The sequence below is a fragment of the Myxine glutinosa genome, chromosome 9 (assembly GCF_964187855.1).
Source record: "Myxine glutinosa chromosome 9, kmMyxGlut1.1, whole genome shotgun sequence".
In the NCBI taxonomy this organism is placed as follows: domain Eukaryota; kingdom Metazoa; phylum Chordata; class Myxini; order Myxiniformes; family Myxinidae; genus Myxine; species Myxine glutinosa.
This window is the reverse complement of record NC_136269.1, coordinates 594,689-613,346: the sequence shown is the minus strand read 5'-3', so window position 1 is coordinate 613,346 and position 18,658 is coordinate 594,689. Positions and strand designations below refer to the sequence as shown.

At 43.6% G+C, this 18,658-nt stretch overlaps 1 protein-coding gene across 2 annotated transcripts in view; it reads left to right on the top strand.

The window, feature by feature from the left end:
- LOC137435670 (ral GTPase-activating protein subunit alpha-1) overlaps positions 1-18,658 on the top strand; it is a 532,061-nt gene that overhangs the window by 379,113 nt on the left and 134,290 nt on the right. For both annotated transcript variants that reach the window (XM_068129617.2, XM_068129616.2), the window contains exons 30-31: positions 4,491-4,601; positions 5,847-5,915. In XM_068129617.2, coding sequence (XP_067985718.2) covers positions 4,491-4,601; positions 5,847-5,915 — 180 coding nt within the window. The remainder of the gene's footprint in view (positions 1-4,490; positions 4,602-5,846; positions 5,916-18,658) is intronic.

The window sequence follows — 18,658 nt, the reverse complement described above, 5'->3', positions numbered from 1 at the left end:
CGGGATCACCTTTGTGTCCCGGAGGTGCCCCCTATCTCGCCTACGCACCATCAGGTAGTCAACGGTTGTCGTCGACCCACCTGACGTGTATGTAACAAGCTTATTATCCTCTTTCTGGAACTGAGTAATACAAATCAACAAATCAGCTCCATCAGCAAACTCCAAAATCCTTTCACCTTCTCCATTTCTCACACCATATCCGTAACCCCCATGAACTCCGTCAAAACCATCCATACTCCTTCCCACATGTCCATTTAGGTCTCCTCCTACCACAACAACTTCCTCATCTTTCACGTTTTCCATCAGCTTCTCTATCGCACACCAGAACTTGTCCTTCTCTTCATCGCTCCGACCAACCTGCGGAGCATATCCTGAGATGACGTTCACCAAGAGCTTTCCAATCATCATTTTCACCATCATCAACCTATCACTCACTCTAGTCACACTCACCACATTGTCTACAAACTCCTCAGAAAACAGGACACCAACACCATTCACACCCTCCAGGCACCCTTGCCGCACAAACTTGTATTTCTGTCCCTGCCTACCCTTCACCATTCTCACACCACTTCCCTTCCATCTCGTCTCTTGCACACAACATATGTCCACTCTTCTTCTGACCAATACTTCCACCACTTCTCCTGATCTCCCTGTCATTGTCCCTACATTCCATGTCCCAAACCTCAGAAACCGATCTCCACTTCGGGCTGTACCCTGCCCATATGTAGTTGTAATTGTCATGGTTCCCTTTTTGAGGCAATGTTTTTATGGCCGGATGCCCTTCCTGACGCCAACCCTCTTAGTCGCCTCTTACGACACGCAGGGATACGGCGTACCTATTCTTATCCAGGGTACACACTAGGTATATCCAGTGTATATAACAATCAATGCGTGAATCAAAACTGTGAGTGGTGAGAGTGCCAGAACCGAGTCCCATTTTGGTGTTCGGATGGCGCATTGTCCGTCTGTCAGTCCGTAAACACTTGCAGCTTCTTCTCCGAAACCACTGATGGTATTGTGACCTAACTTGGCACAAATGATATTTGTTCTGTTTTGACTAAAGTTTGTTTGCGGCATTTTAAAAAATCGGGCCCTATGGGGAGTACGGGGGGAGTGGTTGCCCCCGAAAATAGGTATTTTCTTTCTTCTCAGAAACTACACACGCAATTCCGATGAAGCTTTACCACAACCTTCACCACCCGTGATGTACCAAATTTTGTTAATGGCATTAAGAAAATCGGTCCCCGAAGGGTCTCGTGGGGGGTTTCCCCCCAAAATAGGAATTTGCTTTCTTCTCATAAACTACACACACAATTTTAATGAAACTTTTTTTTGTTTAAATTCCTATGATTATGTTAGTACGATTGTATGAGTATACAGTCATGTGAAAAAGTAAGTACACCCCATGTAAAGTTTTGACTTTTTCAACATATTTCATCATACAGCTATTTGAGCTTCATTTCAACAACATTGATAGATAAAGGTGATATAATATAACAAATATCATGAAACATTTACATTTTGTAGTCCATTGTATAATTTAAATAAACATAAATGCAAATTTCACATGTGGAAAAAGTAAGTACACCCGTATATTTATCAATACTTCAAATACCTAAAATTAGAATCAGGTGCACCAGCTCAGGTGCAAATGATTAGAACATCGTTAGAGAGGATCTTGGAGGAACCTGTCTTATTTAAACCTCAGACATTTAGTTTGGTTTGCTCTTTGTTGTTGAAGTGTGCGGCGTCACCATGCCTAGATGAAAAGAGCTCTCTGAGGCCTTCAGAAAGAAGGTTATAGATGCCTATGAGTCTGGGAAGGGATTTAAAAAGATCTCCAAACAATTTGAAATCAATCATTCGACTGTCTGGAAGATCATCTACAAGTGGAGAAGATTCCAAACAACTGCCAACTTGTTCAGGCCAGGCCGCCCCAGAAAGTTCAGCCCGAGAGCAGACCGCAAGATGCTTGAAGAAGTCTCTAAGAACCCCAGAATGTCATCACGGGACCTACAGGTAGCTCTTGCCACTGTTGATGTCAAGGTGCACGAGTCCACCATTCGAAAGAGGCTGCACAAATTTGATCTACATGGGAGGTGTGCCAGGAGGAAACCTTTGCTGTCCAGAAAGAACATCAGGGCAAGACTAAAGTTTGCCAATGAACACCTAGGCAAAGACCAGCACTTCTGGAACAATGTGCTCTGGACAGATGAGTCAAAGGTAGAGGTATTTGGCCACAGTACTAGAAGACATGTTTGGCGAAAACCAAAGACAGCATTTGACCACAAGAACCTGATACCAACTGTAAAGCATGGTGGTGGAAATATTATGCTTTGGGGCAGCTTTGCTGCATCAGGGCCTGGGCAGCTCACCATCATATAATTCACTATGAATTCTTCATTGTACCAGAGGGTGCTTGAGGATAATGTGAGGCCATCTGTCGGAAAGTTGAAGCTCAACCGAAGGTGGACCTTGCAACATGACAATGACCCTAAACATACCAGTAAATCCACCAAGGAATGGCTGAAAAGAAAGAAATGGAGGGTTCTGGAATGGCCAAGTCAAAGCCCCGGATCTAAATCCCATCGAGATGTTGTGGGCGGGATTTGAAACGAGCTGTGCATGCAAGAAACCCCTCAAACATCGCACAGCTGAAAGAATTCTGCATGGAGGAGTGGGCAAAAATTTCTCCCAGTCGATGTCAGAGACTCATAGACAGTTATAAGAAACGCCTACTTGAGGTTGTTTCTGCCAAAGGGGGCAATACCACCTATTAGAGCCAAGGGTGTACTTACTTTTTCCACATGCGAAATTTGCATTTATGTGTATTTAAATTATACAATGGACTACAAAATGTAAATGTTTCATGATATTTGTTATATTATATCACCTTTATCTGTCAATATTGTTGAAATGAAGATCAAATAGCTGTATGTTGAAATATGTTGAAAAAGTCAAAACTTTACATGGGGTGTACTTACTTTTTCACGTGACTGTATATACACACATATATATATATATATATATATATATATATTATAATAGGCTACGGTGATTCTGTCCGGGGTGTGGCTTAGTCCATTTGCAGAGTAGCTCTACCCATTCTTGGAGAGGCTTCATGTAAACAAATATCCACCATTTTATTAACTCGAATAGCTTTGAGGCCTGTTCAGTTAGGCCCGTGCTGTCTTTCTCTCTCACACAGGTTTATTTCAACTCAAATTCGATATATAATTTCATTTTTAACAGTCGCTAACATAGTTTTAGACTCGTTTGAAAAAAAACGGGAAGAAAATCCGATGAAAGTTTCCGTTTATAGAACGAAATGAATTCTCAAAGGCCTGTAAAATAAAGCCCATTCATTGAGTCACCCTCACGATTTTATATCGAATTCACCATCTGATTTAATTTTTATCGATGGTTTTAGACTCGGTGTCAGAAATAATTGAGAACATTCACGCACATGCGGGAAAATGCAGAGATATATTTTTAAAAATCGCGCCACGATGATACACGAAAATACACCGCCTAAAATAACAGTCGGGGAAAATGTCGACATATATTAAAAATTCGCTTTTTCTTTGCCGTTAAGATATATTACTTTTACTTTTGATGACAGTCGTCACAAAAACGTCAACAATGATGCCGACATATATTTCTTCGTTCTTATTTCATTCAACATTATTATCCGGAAGTAAAGGTTCATGTGTGAAAAAACAAACTCCATTTCACGTGTGTATGGACGTGTAATTCACATTTGTAAAATATATAAATTAACAGACGGGAAATTGCTGAGAGATATTTCTTCGTTTTTATTTTATTAGTTACGAGCAGAAGTACCCGGCGTTGCCGGGCGGGGGTGCTTTTGTTTCCTCCATTCACAGTAAAATCTCCTCGGGTTACATTCGTGTGTGTGTGTGTGTGTGTGTGTGTGTGTGTGTGTGTGTGTGTGTGTGTGTGTGTGTGTGTGTGTGTGTGTGTGTGTGTGTGTGTGTGTGTGTGTGTGTGTGTGTGTTTATGTGTTTATGCGGTCATTAAGCATAACAAATCATTCTCTTTGTCAACCCTCCCATCGCTTCTCCGTCTCACCTACCTCTCAATCTCCCCACCCCCCACCCCTCTCTGTCTCTCCTTCACCTCTGTCTGTCTCTCCCCCCCCCCCCCCCCTCCACCTTCTCCCCATCACCGTCCCCTTTGCTCTCCCCTCCCCCACCTCATCCCACCTTTACCCTCCCTCTGTTCTCCTTCCCTCTCTCTTTCCCCTCTTCCTCCTCTTCCCCTTATATGCACGCGCGCACACACACACACACACACACACACACACACACACACACACACACACACACACACACACACACACACATTTAAACACCGCCAGCCGAAGAAGAAACTTTTTCTCAAGATTACCTGTTTAATATAAATAATTCAGAAGGAGAATATCTAAATTGTTGTTTTGTCTCTAATAAGAGTTTATTTTGGATTTCCAGGATTCCAATCGAGCTGTAGCTCAGGTTGCCTGTGACGTCATGAACACACTTCTTAACTACGCAGTGCAGCTGCAGCAGTACCAGCCAGATCTTTCAAGAACCGCTGTGAAGGTGCTTTTGTAGAACCACTTGTGTCAATGAAATATAAACTTATTTAAAATGTCAAAATGCCGTGTGGTCAAAAGCAAAGTGCTCCTGGTGTTTACTGATTGTATTTGTGAGCTTAATCCATTTTGTTGGAGTTACCATGTGCCCGCAATGTCAGATTCGTTTGGAGGAGAATGAAATCACCAATTTCAATGTTTTGAATTTTCCCCATCTTCTCCTGCAATAACCACCGTTTAGAGGCCATTTTTCCCCGCAAAGCGGGGGTTGGCCTTTTCGGGGACCGTGGTTGTTGTTGTTTTTTGGTCCCCTTTTTGAAGCAATGTTTTACGGCCGGATGCCCTTCCTGACGCCAACCCTTTTTGCCGCCTTTAACGACAAACAGGGAATTACCAGTGAACTGGTACTCAATTAGCCGACCTCGGAAGGATGACAGGCTGAGTCAACCCCCCTGGCATTAATTCGGCGATCGACCGAGATTCGATCCCAGGATCCTAGGATCCTAAAGCCGGCACCCTAGCCGCTAGCCCAACACCAGGGATTCTTCTCCTGCAATGATATGCATAAATCTTAGGCTATCAGCTAGGGGGGTCAACCGGTACCAAATTGAGGGAGTAAGGCTAATAATGATTTTTGACAAGGTTTTTACCTCTAGAATAAGAAAATATGTGATAGCAAATTCAACGATATAGCTAAATGTGTGTTATCACCCATTGATACATTTCAATGGGTGAAATGTATCAATTCATTGATACATTTCCACTATGTCGAAAATACATGGTGGTGCGATACTTTTTTCCATGTGTATACTTGCAAATCTACTGAATGCCAGTTATTTTCGTGCATATTTTGTGCATAAAGTTGTTGCTATGATGGCAGCCATTTTGTGAAATTGGGCGCCATATTGGATTCTATCTTCTTGGATTAAAGTTCAGATGGTGTATTTCATACTTTAAGAGAGTTGTAAAGTCTTAAACATCTCAAAACGCAATGCTATTTGTTACAAATTCCTACAAGAATATGAAACATGGTGTTTTTAATAGAAAAACATGCATTTTGGCGGCCATTTTGAAAATGAGGTGATAACACCCATTTCGCTACATGGTTGAATTTGCTATCACATATTTTCATATTCTAGGGGTAAAGACCTATCCAAAAATCAATATTAGGCTTACTCCCTCATTTTGGTACCAATGGACCCTATTTTGGGGGTCTGACTGATGGCCTATCGTGTTTTGTTTTGTTTTTCAGGAAATTGCAAGTTCCATCACCTGCCTGTTATCCACAGCGGAAAGCTCGAACTGTGAAGAAGATAAAAAGGTTTTATTTTCATGATGAGAGGATTTGGTTCCTTTGTCATATGTCTGTCCCTTTATCTCTCTGTAAATTGTGTCGGCTATCCCATAGCTTTCTCTGTCTTCTTTGATTGCACAACTACCTTCACTTTGACTTTTTAGTTTTGTCCTTGTTTCCAAATTTAAGGCTCATTAAAGATCATAATGCTAAAGGGGTACGAGTTATCAGGAATAGGAAGTGGAATAAGGTAAAAAGCAACATCTATCATTAAACAATTGCAGTTAAAGATCCAAGATAATTGACATGTTTTGTGTCATGAAATCAGGCAGATTGAAATAACTAGCAACGGTACCCGCCCTACGGGCGGGGCTTCAATTGGGAAGCCGAAATGAAAAGGCAATGGCCTCTCCAATATTGTACCCGTTTGTGACATTTGTCACATTGTCTCCAGTACCCGTTTGTGATGATGTTTTCATTGTGACGAAAATATTCGAATTATTATTCGAATATTCGAATTCAAATTTATTTATTCGTATTTATTCGAATTGCACGAATATGTGAATTGTGACTGTGTTTCATTGTGATGTTTGTGCGACGACGGGTGGTGTGTACAAAGGGCAGGGACTTAATCAACGCGAGCTGATGACTCGCGCTTACTGGGAATTCCTCGTTCGTGGGACACCGTCTCAAGCCCCAGTCCCCATCACGGATGGGGCTCAGCGGTTTACCCGAGCATGACGGCGAAGGGCAAGGTACACGCTGGCCCGTCCAGTGCAGCGCGCGTGCGGCCCCGGACATCGAAGGGCATTAAACGTTCACTAAACATGAAACGTTCATTAAAGGATTACGAAACGAAAAACATTACGAAATTACGTTCACACCGTCGTCAAACACTACCGTGAACACATACATCGTCACAATGAGAACATCATCACAATGGACGTTATGCGAACGTGAATGTTATGCAGGAGTCCAAACCTGAGAATACTGGAGACCAAAGCTGAAATTGGAAAAACAAAATAGCCTATTTTACTCCTGGAGATCCCAGGATTACCAACACAAAATATAGTTTCGATCGGTTGAGCCGTTTTTGTGGTACCTTCGAACAGACAGACAGACATTTGGTGAATTATAGTAATTATCCGGTCTCGAGATCATGGGCCTGAAATCGAAACACTGCCAATTCTCAGACATGGTCAGTGGGCATTGCATGAAGTTTAATTGTGAAGTTAAGTTGAAATAAGAATGGAATGATACCCCAGCCAACATGTCCAGCTGGGGCCCATATGGGTCATATGTGGGCTAACTTGTGGGTCCCAAGTGGGTCCCCCCACATAGGCCCCAGTTGTATTTGTCCATTGGCTCCACCGTTGGCCCAACTGGGCTACCCCATGTGGGCTGGGCATGGGCTTTTTGTGGGCTAGCCCAGATAGGCTGGACATGGGATTTGCATGGGTTATACATGGATTTTTCCTAGGCCTCAGGTGAATGTAAAAGGAGTGTAAATCATTCCTGCATTAGCCACAACATCACATCTGCTTTACTGTCAGTATAAATATGGAATGGAGTGTATTTTCTTCTTTCTTGGCTGATGTCCTATCTTACTGATAGAGTGCAAACAGTTGTTGTCAATGGCCAGAAATCAGCCCCTTCTCCGCTTTCCTTTGGCGTTCCCCAGGCTCAGTCCTGGGACCTATCCTCTTTCTTTTGTACACTCGGCCTCTATTTGATCTTGTTGCCAGACATTCAGTTGATCACCACGCCTTTGCGGACGACAATCGGCTGTACAAAGGAAGCACGATTCAACAAATCGTGCCCACTGTTGAAGTGTTAGAAGGCTGTATTGCCGACGTGAAGGCGTGGATGACCCAAAACAAACTTCAGCTGAACGATGCTAAAACAGAGTCTATGACTGTAAGATCGCAAAGATGTCCTCTACAATGTTCACTTCCTACCACTATTCATGTTGGTGAAACCGATGTAAACTTTGTTTAGTCGGCCAAGAACCTTGGTGTGGTTTTCGACTGTAACATGACATTTTCCAAGCAAGTACTTCAAACTTGCAAATCGGCATACTTTCAGCTGCGAAAGATCTCATCCATTCGCCACTTTCTTACTCCTCAGGCTGCTCTAACTCTGGTCTGTGCCCTTGTCCTCTCAAGGCTAGACTATTGTCATTCTTTGTACTAGGGCATGCCCGTACTATATATATATCTAAATTATATCCCCCCCCTCTATTTACATGAAATGGTTTGGTCCAAAGCGAACGGCTTGCGAGTACGGTGACAATCCCCCCCCTCTATTTACATGAAATGGTTTGGTCCAAAGCGAACGGCTTGCGAGTACGGTGACAATCCCCCCCCTCTATTTACATGAAATGGTTTGGTCCAAAGCGAACGGCTTGCGGAGTTTGGTAAAGAAATCGCCATAGCGTGCACAAACGCGCAGGAAAGTGAAAGAATCGCAAATTAGTTTTAAAACATAGTTTAACGCCAACATAGTTTGCCAACGTGAAATAAATGAATACGCTCTCAAATGTGCCGTCCGAGACAGAGTCTGTTCGCCACGTTCGGCACACGTGATAGCTCGCTGCTCTCTGATTGGTTGAATCGTTTTTTGGACATAGCTCGCTAACTACTTGTCCGATTAATATGAAACCTTGAAAAGGCACATCCTCGGGTCCCCAGCAATATACCTGGCAAGTTTCAAGTATATCGGACCCGTGGTTGTCGAGAAACAGCGGTCACAGACAGACACACAGAGATTACTGGCATTATAGATAGATGTTGGCTGCCCTCAGTTTCTCTTGGATAAGTTACAAAAGGTTCAAAACTCTGCCGCTCGTCTTGTCTGTAAGGCGAAGAAGTCTGACCATGTTACTCCGCTTCTTGAATCTTTACACCGGCTGCCTGTCTCTGCTCGTGTACAATACAAAATTTGCACACTATGTTATGAATCATTGTGTGGAACGGGACCTCACTATCTCTCCGATTTGCTCACTCTCTATGAACCTCGGCGACGGCTTCGTTCAAGCGACGACTCTATGACCTTAGAGCCGCCGCGCACCAGCACCAAGTCGTTTGGCGAGAAATTCTTTTCCTTTGCTGCACCTCTGCTCTGGAATGACTTGCCTTTCTCTGTTCGACATGTTGACTCTCTTCCTGCCTTTAAAACCTCCCTCAAAACCTATCTGTTTCACAAGTCTTTCAAAGTCTAAGTCCTGTTTCCCTTTGGTTTGAGGTGGGACAGAGATCGAGAGTATGTCTGTGTACATGTGCGGGGGAGGGAGGGGAGGAGGAGGGGGAGTACACATCTGTGGGTCTTGAATGGGAGGGAGAGGAATAGTGCAAGAGTGAAGGTGTGTCTGTGTGTGTGTACGTTTGTGTGTGTGTGTGCGGTGTGTGTGCGTTCGCATGATAATGTAAAGCGCCATGAGGGTCGTTTACTCTGCTTGATGGGGCTAGATAAGACTCCTTTATTATTATTATTATTATTTTTAGAGAGGCTTTTGCTTGAAGTGATCTTAAAGAACATCCTAACTTGGATCTGTCAAAACAAGCTAATAATGGTAAATACGTTAATAATTCAATGGTGTTCCTGTGGTGTTTGAAATGTCTTGGAACATCTTGCTGTGGTATTCCTGCTTCCAGAATAGCAAGGGTGTGAACGTCTGAAAGTTTGACAAAGATAAGATCCGTTCACCCATCCTTGAGAAAAATGGCGACACACACACACACATACACACACACACACACACACACACACACACACAAATAAACACGCACAGACACAAATACACACACACACACACAAACACAAACAAATACACACGCACAGACACACACACACACACACACACACAAACAAACATGCACACACACAAACACACACACACACAAACAAACACGCAAAGACACACACACACACACACACACACACACATACACGCACAGACAAACACAAACAAACATGCACAGGCACAGACACACACACACACACACAAACAAACATGCACAGACACAAACACACACACACACACACACACACACACACACACACACACACAAACAAACACGCACAGACACACACACACACACACACACACACACACACACACGCACAGACAAACACAAACAAACACGCACAGACACACACACACACACACACACACAAACACACACACACACACACACAGAAACACACACACACACACACACACACACACACACAAACATCTTTCTTATAGTATGTATAGATTTACTAAAAATCAAACTTTCAACCCTCTACATTGAACCACCATCGAAGTATCATAAAATTGACGATTCAAGTATTATGGATCGACATCACGATCTACAACATGGCCGCTGATTGGAAACGACAATGTTTCTTCAAACTGAATGATTCACTTCAAACAACAACAAACTCACGTTTAAAAACTGTTGTTGAGCTGGTCTCTGTCGCCCGTTGGCTGCCACTGCTGTAGTAAACGTTTGTGAATGTACGTAAATCAGGAACATTTAGCAGAGTAAATCACCGATGGAAAATAACACTGTACCGGACGTCATTCACTGCCGAGTTCTTTATGATCCACGAATATGATTTTGATATGACCCACGAACATGATCACGCGGACAAACAAAGCGGAAGTTGTGGCGGTTACCTTATGTGCAGGTAACCGCATGTGGCAGTTACCTTATGTGATTACCTTATTTGGGCATAATACACGTGCACGGGCCTGTTGGACTTGTGGTTGTGCGGACGTGACGCACGCGCGGTTGCCGGAGCCACGCCCTCCGAAGAGGGCTTTCGGCTTTATATAAGCGTGTCGACTTCCGTTCGAGTTTAGTGTGCTGGATCTTGCTGTTACAATAAACCATCTTCGAACCCTACGAATGGCCTCGTTCTCTCGCCTTCCGCGACTCCTAAACTGGTGACCTCCGACTGCCCCCGAACGGATTCGGGGGCTGCGAACGAACACGGCAAGCGCGCCCGAGCCAGGGAAGCCACCTAAGCTGGTGACGCCGGCTTCTCCTGCACGGCTTCGGGCGCAGTTTCGAACGCGGTTTCGAAATGCCGGAGTTTCGGTAACGACGGCGGCCATGACTATGAGGTTGGCGCACCGTGCTCGGCTCCTCCTCTACGACCGGAGGGGCGAACCTATTCCAAGACCCTCCGAAGGCACGGCCGCTTCGTCACCTTCGCGTGCACTGACGTTGGCGGAACGGCTGTTTTGTCACCTTCGCGCGCGCTGACGTTAGCGGCACAGCCGCTTCGTCACCTTCGCGCGCACTAACGTTAGCGGCACGGCCGCTTCGTCACCCTCGCACAACTACAACTACGACCGCAACTACTTCTCCGACCCTGCATCCTCGGGAGGCCCGCGAGGAACCTCGGCAGCCTCCCCCGAGGCCTTGACCAGCCCCTCGGTTGGCTCATCCGCTTTTCGCGTGCACCGCTCGAGCCTTCTCGGCACTGCACCCGCGACCTGCAACCTCGGGAGGCCCGCGAGGAACCTCGGCAGCCTCCCCCGAGGACTTGCCCAGCCCTTCGGTCGCCTCGGCCTACGCATAGGCCCGTGGAGTGCATTCTGGGGGGACGTATGTGGCGGTTACCTTATGTGCAGGTAACCGCATGTGGCGGTTACCTTATGTGATTACCTTATTTGGGCATAATACACGTGCACGGGCCTGTTGGACTTGTGGTTGTGCGGACGTGACGCACGCGCGGTTGCCGGAGCCACGCCCTCCGAAGAGGGCTTTTGGCTTTATATAAGCGTGCCGACTTCCGTTCGAGTTTAGTGTGCTGGATCTTACTGTTACAATAAACCATCTTCAAACCCTACGAATGGCCTCGTTCTCTCGCCTTCCGCGACTCCTAAAACGTCACCCGATCTGATTTGGCGACCACTGTAAATCTAGCTAGATTATGCCAGGAAAAAAAAGTGATATTATAGGAAGACTTGACGTCACTCCGTACAAATTATCATTGACCTCCCTCCGCTCGCGAACCACAGAAGTCAATTCTCGTGCGTGTTAACTTGTAAACACACACCTGCATGTATTGCTTAATTAGGTTTCCTCCACAACAATGTGGGAAAATACCTATTAAAACTGTAGCCTACAGATTATTTTTCTTCCTCTTCTGCTTCTTCTTCTTCTTATAAATCTTCTCATGATTTCACCCAATTTTTCACGTCCGAAAACTTTAAAAATAATGTTCTCTGCAACCGTCGGTCCGATTGAAAGGAAATTGTCACCAAGTGATTGGCTAGACCTGCATAATTTTTAGTGCTAATGATGTCGTCATAGGTCACGTGGTATGGGCGCCATCTTGGAATAAACTTCAGGTTTGGCCCTCTATTTCTCCGAAACAGCTTAATGGGAAAAAATTGAATCAATGATCACGGCTCATTCTAAAGAACTCTGCAATGGGACCAAAAAACATGTCAATTTAAGATATCAAAACTGCTGACATCATGAGGTTAGAATTCGACAAATAGAATTCGACAAATAGAACCCTTGGACCCACGAATATGATATTTCTTGCATGACCTAAGTTTTAAAAAAAACATAGGGGCAATACCCCGAGCGCTCACCTGGTAGAATAAACAGTATACTGCACTGACTAAAGGTATTTTAAACCAATTTCAATGCTTGCTATAAGACAGGGCCGCATGTAGAATCATACTCACATAATCATAAAACTTTAAACAAACAAACAATAAAATAACTATTTTGGGGGTCAAACCTGGATCCACTTTGATCCCCAGTACACCCCTTAGACCCCGATTTTTTTTTTAATGCCATGGCCAAACTTTAGTCACAACACAACAAATATATTTTATGCCAAATTTGGTCGCAATTCCATCTGCGATTTCAAAGAAGAAGTTTCAAGTGTTTACGGACAGACTGACGGAAAGACGACGCGCCATCGCATAAGCTCCCCTGAACTTCGTTCCAGGTGATCTAAAAATTTAGGTTCAATAAAATTTGGATGTCATTGTTCCTGTGGTTCGGCTACCATATAGTTTTTCGTGACAATACCAAAAACCCTTTTTCTCTGAAACGGCTGAACAGATCGAGCCCAAACTTTGCAAGCGTGATTGCATACCGATGACAAAAAAAAGCTCAGTGATCATGACATCATCGGTCACATGATTTTGGAGTTATGCCGTTTTGAAGCATAAACGTTAAAACCTATATCCTCCCTCATTTTTGAAGATATTGAAAGGAAACTTCACAAGTATGTTCCCTATGTCGGAAAGTTCAAACGTTGTTTGAGAAGTTGCGACGAGTCACATAGTTTGGCCATAATGAATAATTGAACAGAAATCTTAAAACCTATCTATTGAGCCGCTGCATTGATCGACGTGAAGCTTTAACGATATGTAGCTGTCATCAAGAGCAATAAGTGTGTAAAATTTCAACATGATTGGTTGTACGGTCTGCAAGCTAGACGCTGTTATTGTGTAAAGAAGAAGAAACCCTACATGTTTTCTTCTTAGGCCATTTAACTGATTGTGCCACTGCCATTTTTCGGATTTATTTCCTTTAAAAACATTTTTCTCTGCACTACCAAAGGAGTGCCTCTGCCTGTAGAATCTGTATTGGTAATTACAAGCAACTGTACCCGCCCTATGGGCGGGGCTTCAATTGGGAGGCCCAAATGAAAAGGCTAAATATCAGAAATTGAAGGCTTTTTTTCCTTTAAACGATTTATATAAACATCCGTTAAATCTCGATCGGTGCAGCCGTTTGTGCGGCACCCGGGAAAAGAACGTCATGCGGGAGCAAGTATCAGCAGGATGTGGCAGTGTGGGAGTCCACGTTTCTGATCCTCCTTCATGCCGAAGTCGCCCACCACTTCTCCAAGCATTCCGCTCTTCAGATCCGCCATGACAGATCATAAGTCACGTGGTACGGGCACCATCTTGGAAAAACCGAAAAAAAATGCACCTCTATATCTCCAAAAGCGCTGTTTAGAAAAAATTGCGACATGGCTCATTGGAAAGAACTCTGTTCTTTGATGTCAAAGGTGCCTCCATTATGACGTCATAATTTGACGAGTAAAAAAACTTCATCCGATCAGGATGAAATTTCTTGAGGATCATCTCGGGATACATTGATGGAGAAAAATAAATAACGACGTCATGAGTCATGTGGTTCGACAGCCATATTGTTTTAAGTGAAAAGTCTTAAAAACCATCAAAAACCCTTTTTCTCCGAAATTGCTGAACAAATCGAGGACAAACTTTGCACCCTTGATCACATACCCTTGTTGAACAAAAAGTTACACGACAATGACGTCATAAGTCACATGGTTTTGGAGCTATGATGCGTTGAAGGATAAACCTTTAAAACCTACCTCCTCCCTCATTTTTGATCACAACGAGTGGAAACTTCCCAATTTTTTTTTTATTGTATACAAGATCGAGGCTCCTGAAAGAGCTAACATTAATCACCCAAAAAGTCAAACCGACACATAAAACACAAACTAAGGGGAGCGGTAGACAAGATGGGGAGAGAGGGGGAAGGACACAAACACAACATTTGAGAGCAGGGACATCGAGAGATCTGTGGGAGGGAGAGGCCTTGGGGGGAGGTGGGAGAGGTATAAAACATATGGACACTGCAAGGACTTCCAGGAAAGAAGTTGGAATTTCAAAAAAGTGGATCTGGGGTGAATTAGCGGGGGTAGAAAAGATCAAGGTTTTGGATGGGGAAAGACAAGAGATGGTGGTGAACAGATGTTTGAAAGACCTGGAGGGAGGAGTGGGATTGAAGGGAGTGGGTGAGTTTGTTCCAGAGGCGGGAGAAAAGAGGAATGAAAGAGTGAAGGTGAGCAGAGAGTCTGGATTTTGGCAGTTTAACTATCAGAGGGTTGCAGGCAGATCTTGTGTGATCTGTAGGAATATTTGGAGGACAGAGCACAGAGAGAGCTGGGGGGGCAAGGCCGGAGAGGAGTCGGTAGAAGACAGAAAGACCACCAAACCTGCCTGTGGTGAGTGAGTGAAAGGCCCTCGGAGTTAGCTTCATCGCAGGAGATTCCAATGATTCTGAAAGGTTTTGTTTCAACAGCGTGAAGCCGAGCTGGGTGTGAGGCAGGAGCACCGGCCCCGGAGGGAGGAACAGTATTCCATTGAGCTGCAAAAATTCAAAATTTCCTCAAGTCGGCATGCTAAAATGCTATTTGGAATTTATGATTGGTCACATGATTTGGCAGCGATAAATCATTGAATGAAAGTCTTTTTAAAATACTGTTTATTGAAGCACTTCATTGATCAACATGAAACTTTATAACAAAGTAGACATCAGGAATGGAAACAAGTGTATAACATTTCAAGATGATTGGTTGTACGGTCTGGAAGCTAGAAGTTGTTATTGTGTGAAGAAGAAGAAATTCTGCATGAGCTTCTCAGGCCATGTGACTGATTCTGGCAATGTGATTTTTCAGGTTTATTTTCTTTAAAAATCAATTTCTCTAAAATCGTTGGGCCAATTGACAGGAAATTTTGGTCATGGGAGTGTCTCCTCCTGTATACTTTTGTAATGGTAATTATGATCTCATAGGTCACGTGGTACGGGCGCCATCTTGGAAAAACCGAAAATATTTGCACCTCTATATCTCTAAAATTACTGCGTAAAAAATACTGATACATGGCCCATTGTAAAGAACTCTCCGTGGAGAATAACATGTGAATGATGATGTCATACATTACCGGTCAAAAGTTTTAGAACACCTCAATTTTTCCAGTTTTTATTGAAATTTACGCAGTTTAATATCTCAATGTACTCTGAAATTAAGCATAGAACAAATAAACAATTGCAGATAAACAAGAAATCATAGAATAATTTTGTTTAACTAAATTGAATTTAAATTTTTGACTCGGCAAAGTAGCCACCTTTTGCAGATATAACCGCCGAACACGCTCGTGGCATTCTTTCTACAATGGAATCAAATATTGTTCGGGAAGTTCTTCCCAACACTGTTGCAGAAGTTCCCACAAATGTGTTGCACTTGTAGGTTGCTTTGCTTTCACCCTTCTGTCCAGTTCATCCCAAACCAGCTCGATGGGGTTTAAGTCTGGAGACTGTGCTGGCCATTCCATGATTTGAAGCCAACCGTCTTGTTCTTTTCCTCGAAGGTAGTTTTGACATAGCCTGGAGGTGTGTTTAGGGTCATTATCTTGCTGTAGGATGAACCCCTGACCAACTAGGTGTATAGCAGAGGGTATTGCATGGTGCTGCAAAATGCTGTGGTAGCCCTTTTGTTTCAGGGTGCCAATCACTCTGTGCAAGTCGCCGACTCTGGATCCAGCAAAAGAGCCCCAGACCATCACGCTTCCTCCTCCATGTTTGACAGTTGGTGTCACACACTGAGGAACCATCCTTTTGCCTACTCGACGGCGTACAAGAAACCTGCGTGATGAACCAAAGATTTTAAATTTTGATTCATCGGTCCATAAGTCCTTGTTCCAGTCTTCAGTCGTCCACTGGTGGTGCTTCATGGCCCAGGCAAGCCTCTTTTTCTTATTTTGCCATCTTAGCAATGGTTCTCTTACTGCCACTCGACGTGTCAAACCTGCAGCTCGAAGTCTTCTCTTCACAGTTGAAACTGAGACTTGCTTATTTCGACCAGTGTTAAGCTGTGCTTCAAGCTGTTGTCCTGTGAGCCGCCTATCACGCAAGCTGTTGACTCTCAGAATCTTGTCTTCTGATTCTGTTGTGGCTTTGGGTCTCCCAGACCTCTTCCTGTCAGAGTTTCCTCCAGTTTCCAAGTGCCTTTTGATGGTGTAGGAAACTGTACTCACTGACACCTTGGCTTTCTTTGCAATTTCTCTGAAGGAAAGACCTACACGTTTAAGGGTTATAATGGTCTGTCTGTCTTCCTTTGTTAACTGCCTTTTTCTCGCCATTATGGTGGCAATATACTACGTCCTGCAGTGCAATATTGTCCAAATAATGCTTCAGAGGGTGTAATAACAGTCTGTTCCAATACTGCTTTTATACAGACAGGGGGTTTGTAATCAAGTAATCAGCAGAGGTTGGGACACCTGTAGGAATTGTTTGCATCAACTTTCAAGGCTTAATTTACTTACATTGCTGCAGAACAGCTTAACCCATTACTTGATCCCTGAAGAAGGCCTTTTTTTACAATATAATTGTGCAATTTACATTATTTTCCCGTTTTTGCTAATCAAAACTTCTTTTTTTAACCTCGAGCAGTTTACTGCTTACCTTTGTACCATTTCAGGTTATTCACTGGACTTGAGTTGCTTAAATTTCAATAAAACTGGAAAAATTGAGGTGTTCTAAAAGTTTTGACTGGTAGTCAAGTCCACCAGATGTGTAGTTGCCTCCATTATGATGTCATAATTCGACAAGTGCTAAACTTCATCCAATCAGGCTGAAATTTCTTGAGCATCATCTAGGGATAAATTGATTTAGAAAAAAGTAATTATGACGCCATGGGTCACGTGATTCGGCCGCCATATTGTTAAATTTAAAAAAGCCTTAAAAAACACAAAAACCCCTTTTCTCCAAAATAGCTGAACAGATCGAGCCCAAACTTTGCATGCATGATCGCATACCAATTACAAATAAAAGGTTCAGTGACCATGACATCCAAGATCACATGGTTTAGGAGTTATGACGTTTTGAAGCATAAATTTGAAAAACCTATCTCCTCCCTCATTTTTGAAGATATCGAAGGGAAACTTTACACATATGTTCCCCCATGTCTGCAAGCTCAAATGGTCTTTTGGAATCTGTGACAAGTCACATGGTTTGGCAGCAATAAGTAATTGAATGGTAAATCTTTAAAACCTTCTATCTCTTGAACCGCTGCATTGATTGATGTGAAGCCTTAAAGTATTGTAGATGTCATCAAGGGGAATAAGTGTTTAAAATTTCAACATGATTGGTTGTATGGTCTGGAAGGTAGCAGTTGTTATTTTGTGAAGAAGAAGAAGAAACTCTGCATTTTATCTTCTCCAGCCATGTGACTTTTCGGTGTAGCTTTAATTATGATGAAAGTGGGGTTGCATCAAAGTAAGGTTGTCAAACCTCGACTCTGATTCTGCAACTGGACCAGACGGCATCAGCCCACGGGTCCTAAAATCCTGCTCTGCTGCTCTATCTCACCCTCTCTCTGTTCTCTTCACCTTCTCTTTTGCTCAAGGTCATCTGCCATCTGCTTGGAAATCGGCAAACATTTCCTCTTTACACGAAAAAGGTGCAAAAACAGATTCTTGCAACTACAGACCAATCAGCCTGCTCCCAATAATCAGCAAGGTTATGCAATCCATCATTGCTTCGGATATCAAATCCTTCCTCTTCTCCAATGGCTTGATCTCGGATCTTCAATTTGGATTCAAACCAGGTCATTCTACTCTGGATATTCTGCTTCTGCTGTCTCAACAATGGATGGAGATCCTCAACACCAAACAGGAAATCAGACCTGTTTCCCTTGACATATCTCGTGCCTTCGATACGGTCTGGCACCCTGCCCTGCTCACCAAACTCTCCTCCTATGGCGTCCATGGAAACCTCCACACATGGCTTGCCGACTTCCTCTCTGGTCGCAGTCAACGTGTGGCCCTGAATGAAATTCTCTCATCTCCCCCTTCCTGTTCAGGCTGGAGTTCCTCAAGGCAATGTTCTGGGCCCTGTGCTTTTTCTGGTCTTCATTAATGATCTCTCGACTCTCTGGAAAATCCTCTCTATCTCTTTGCTGATGATTCCACTCTCTGCCGCTCCATACCTCAA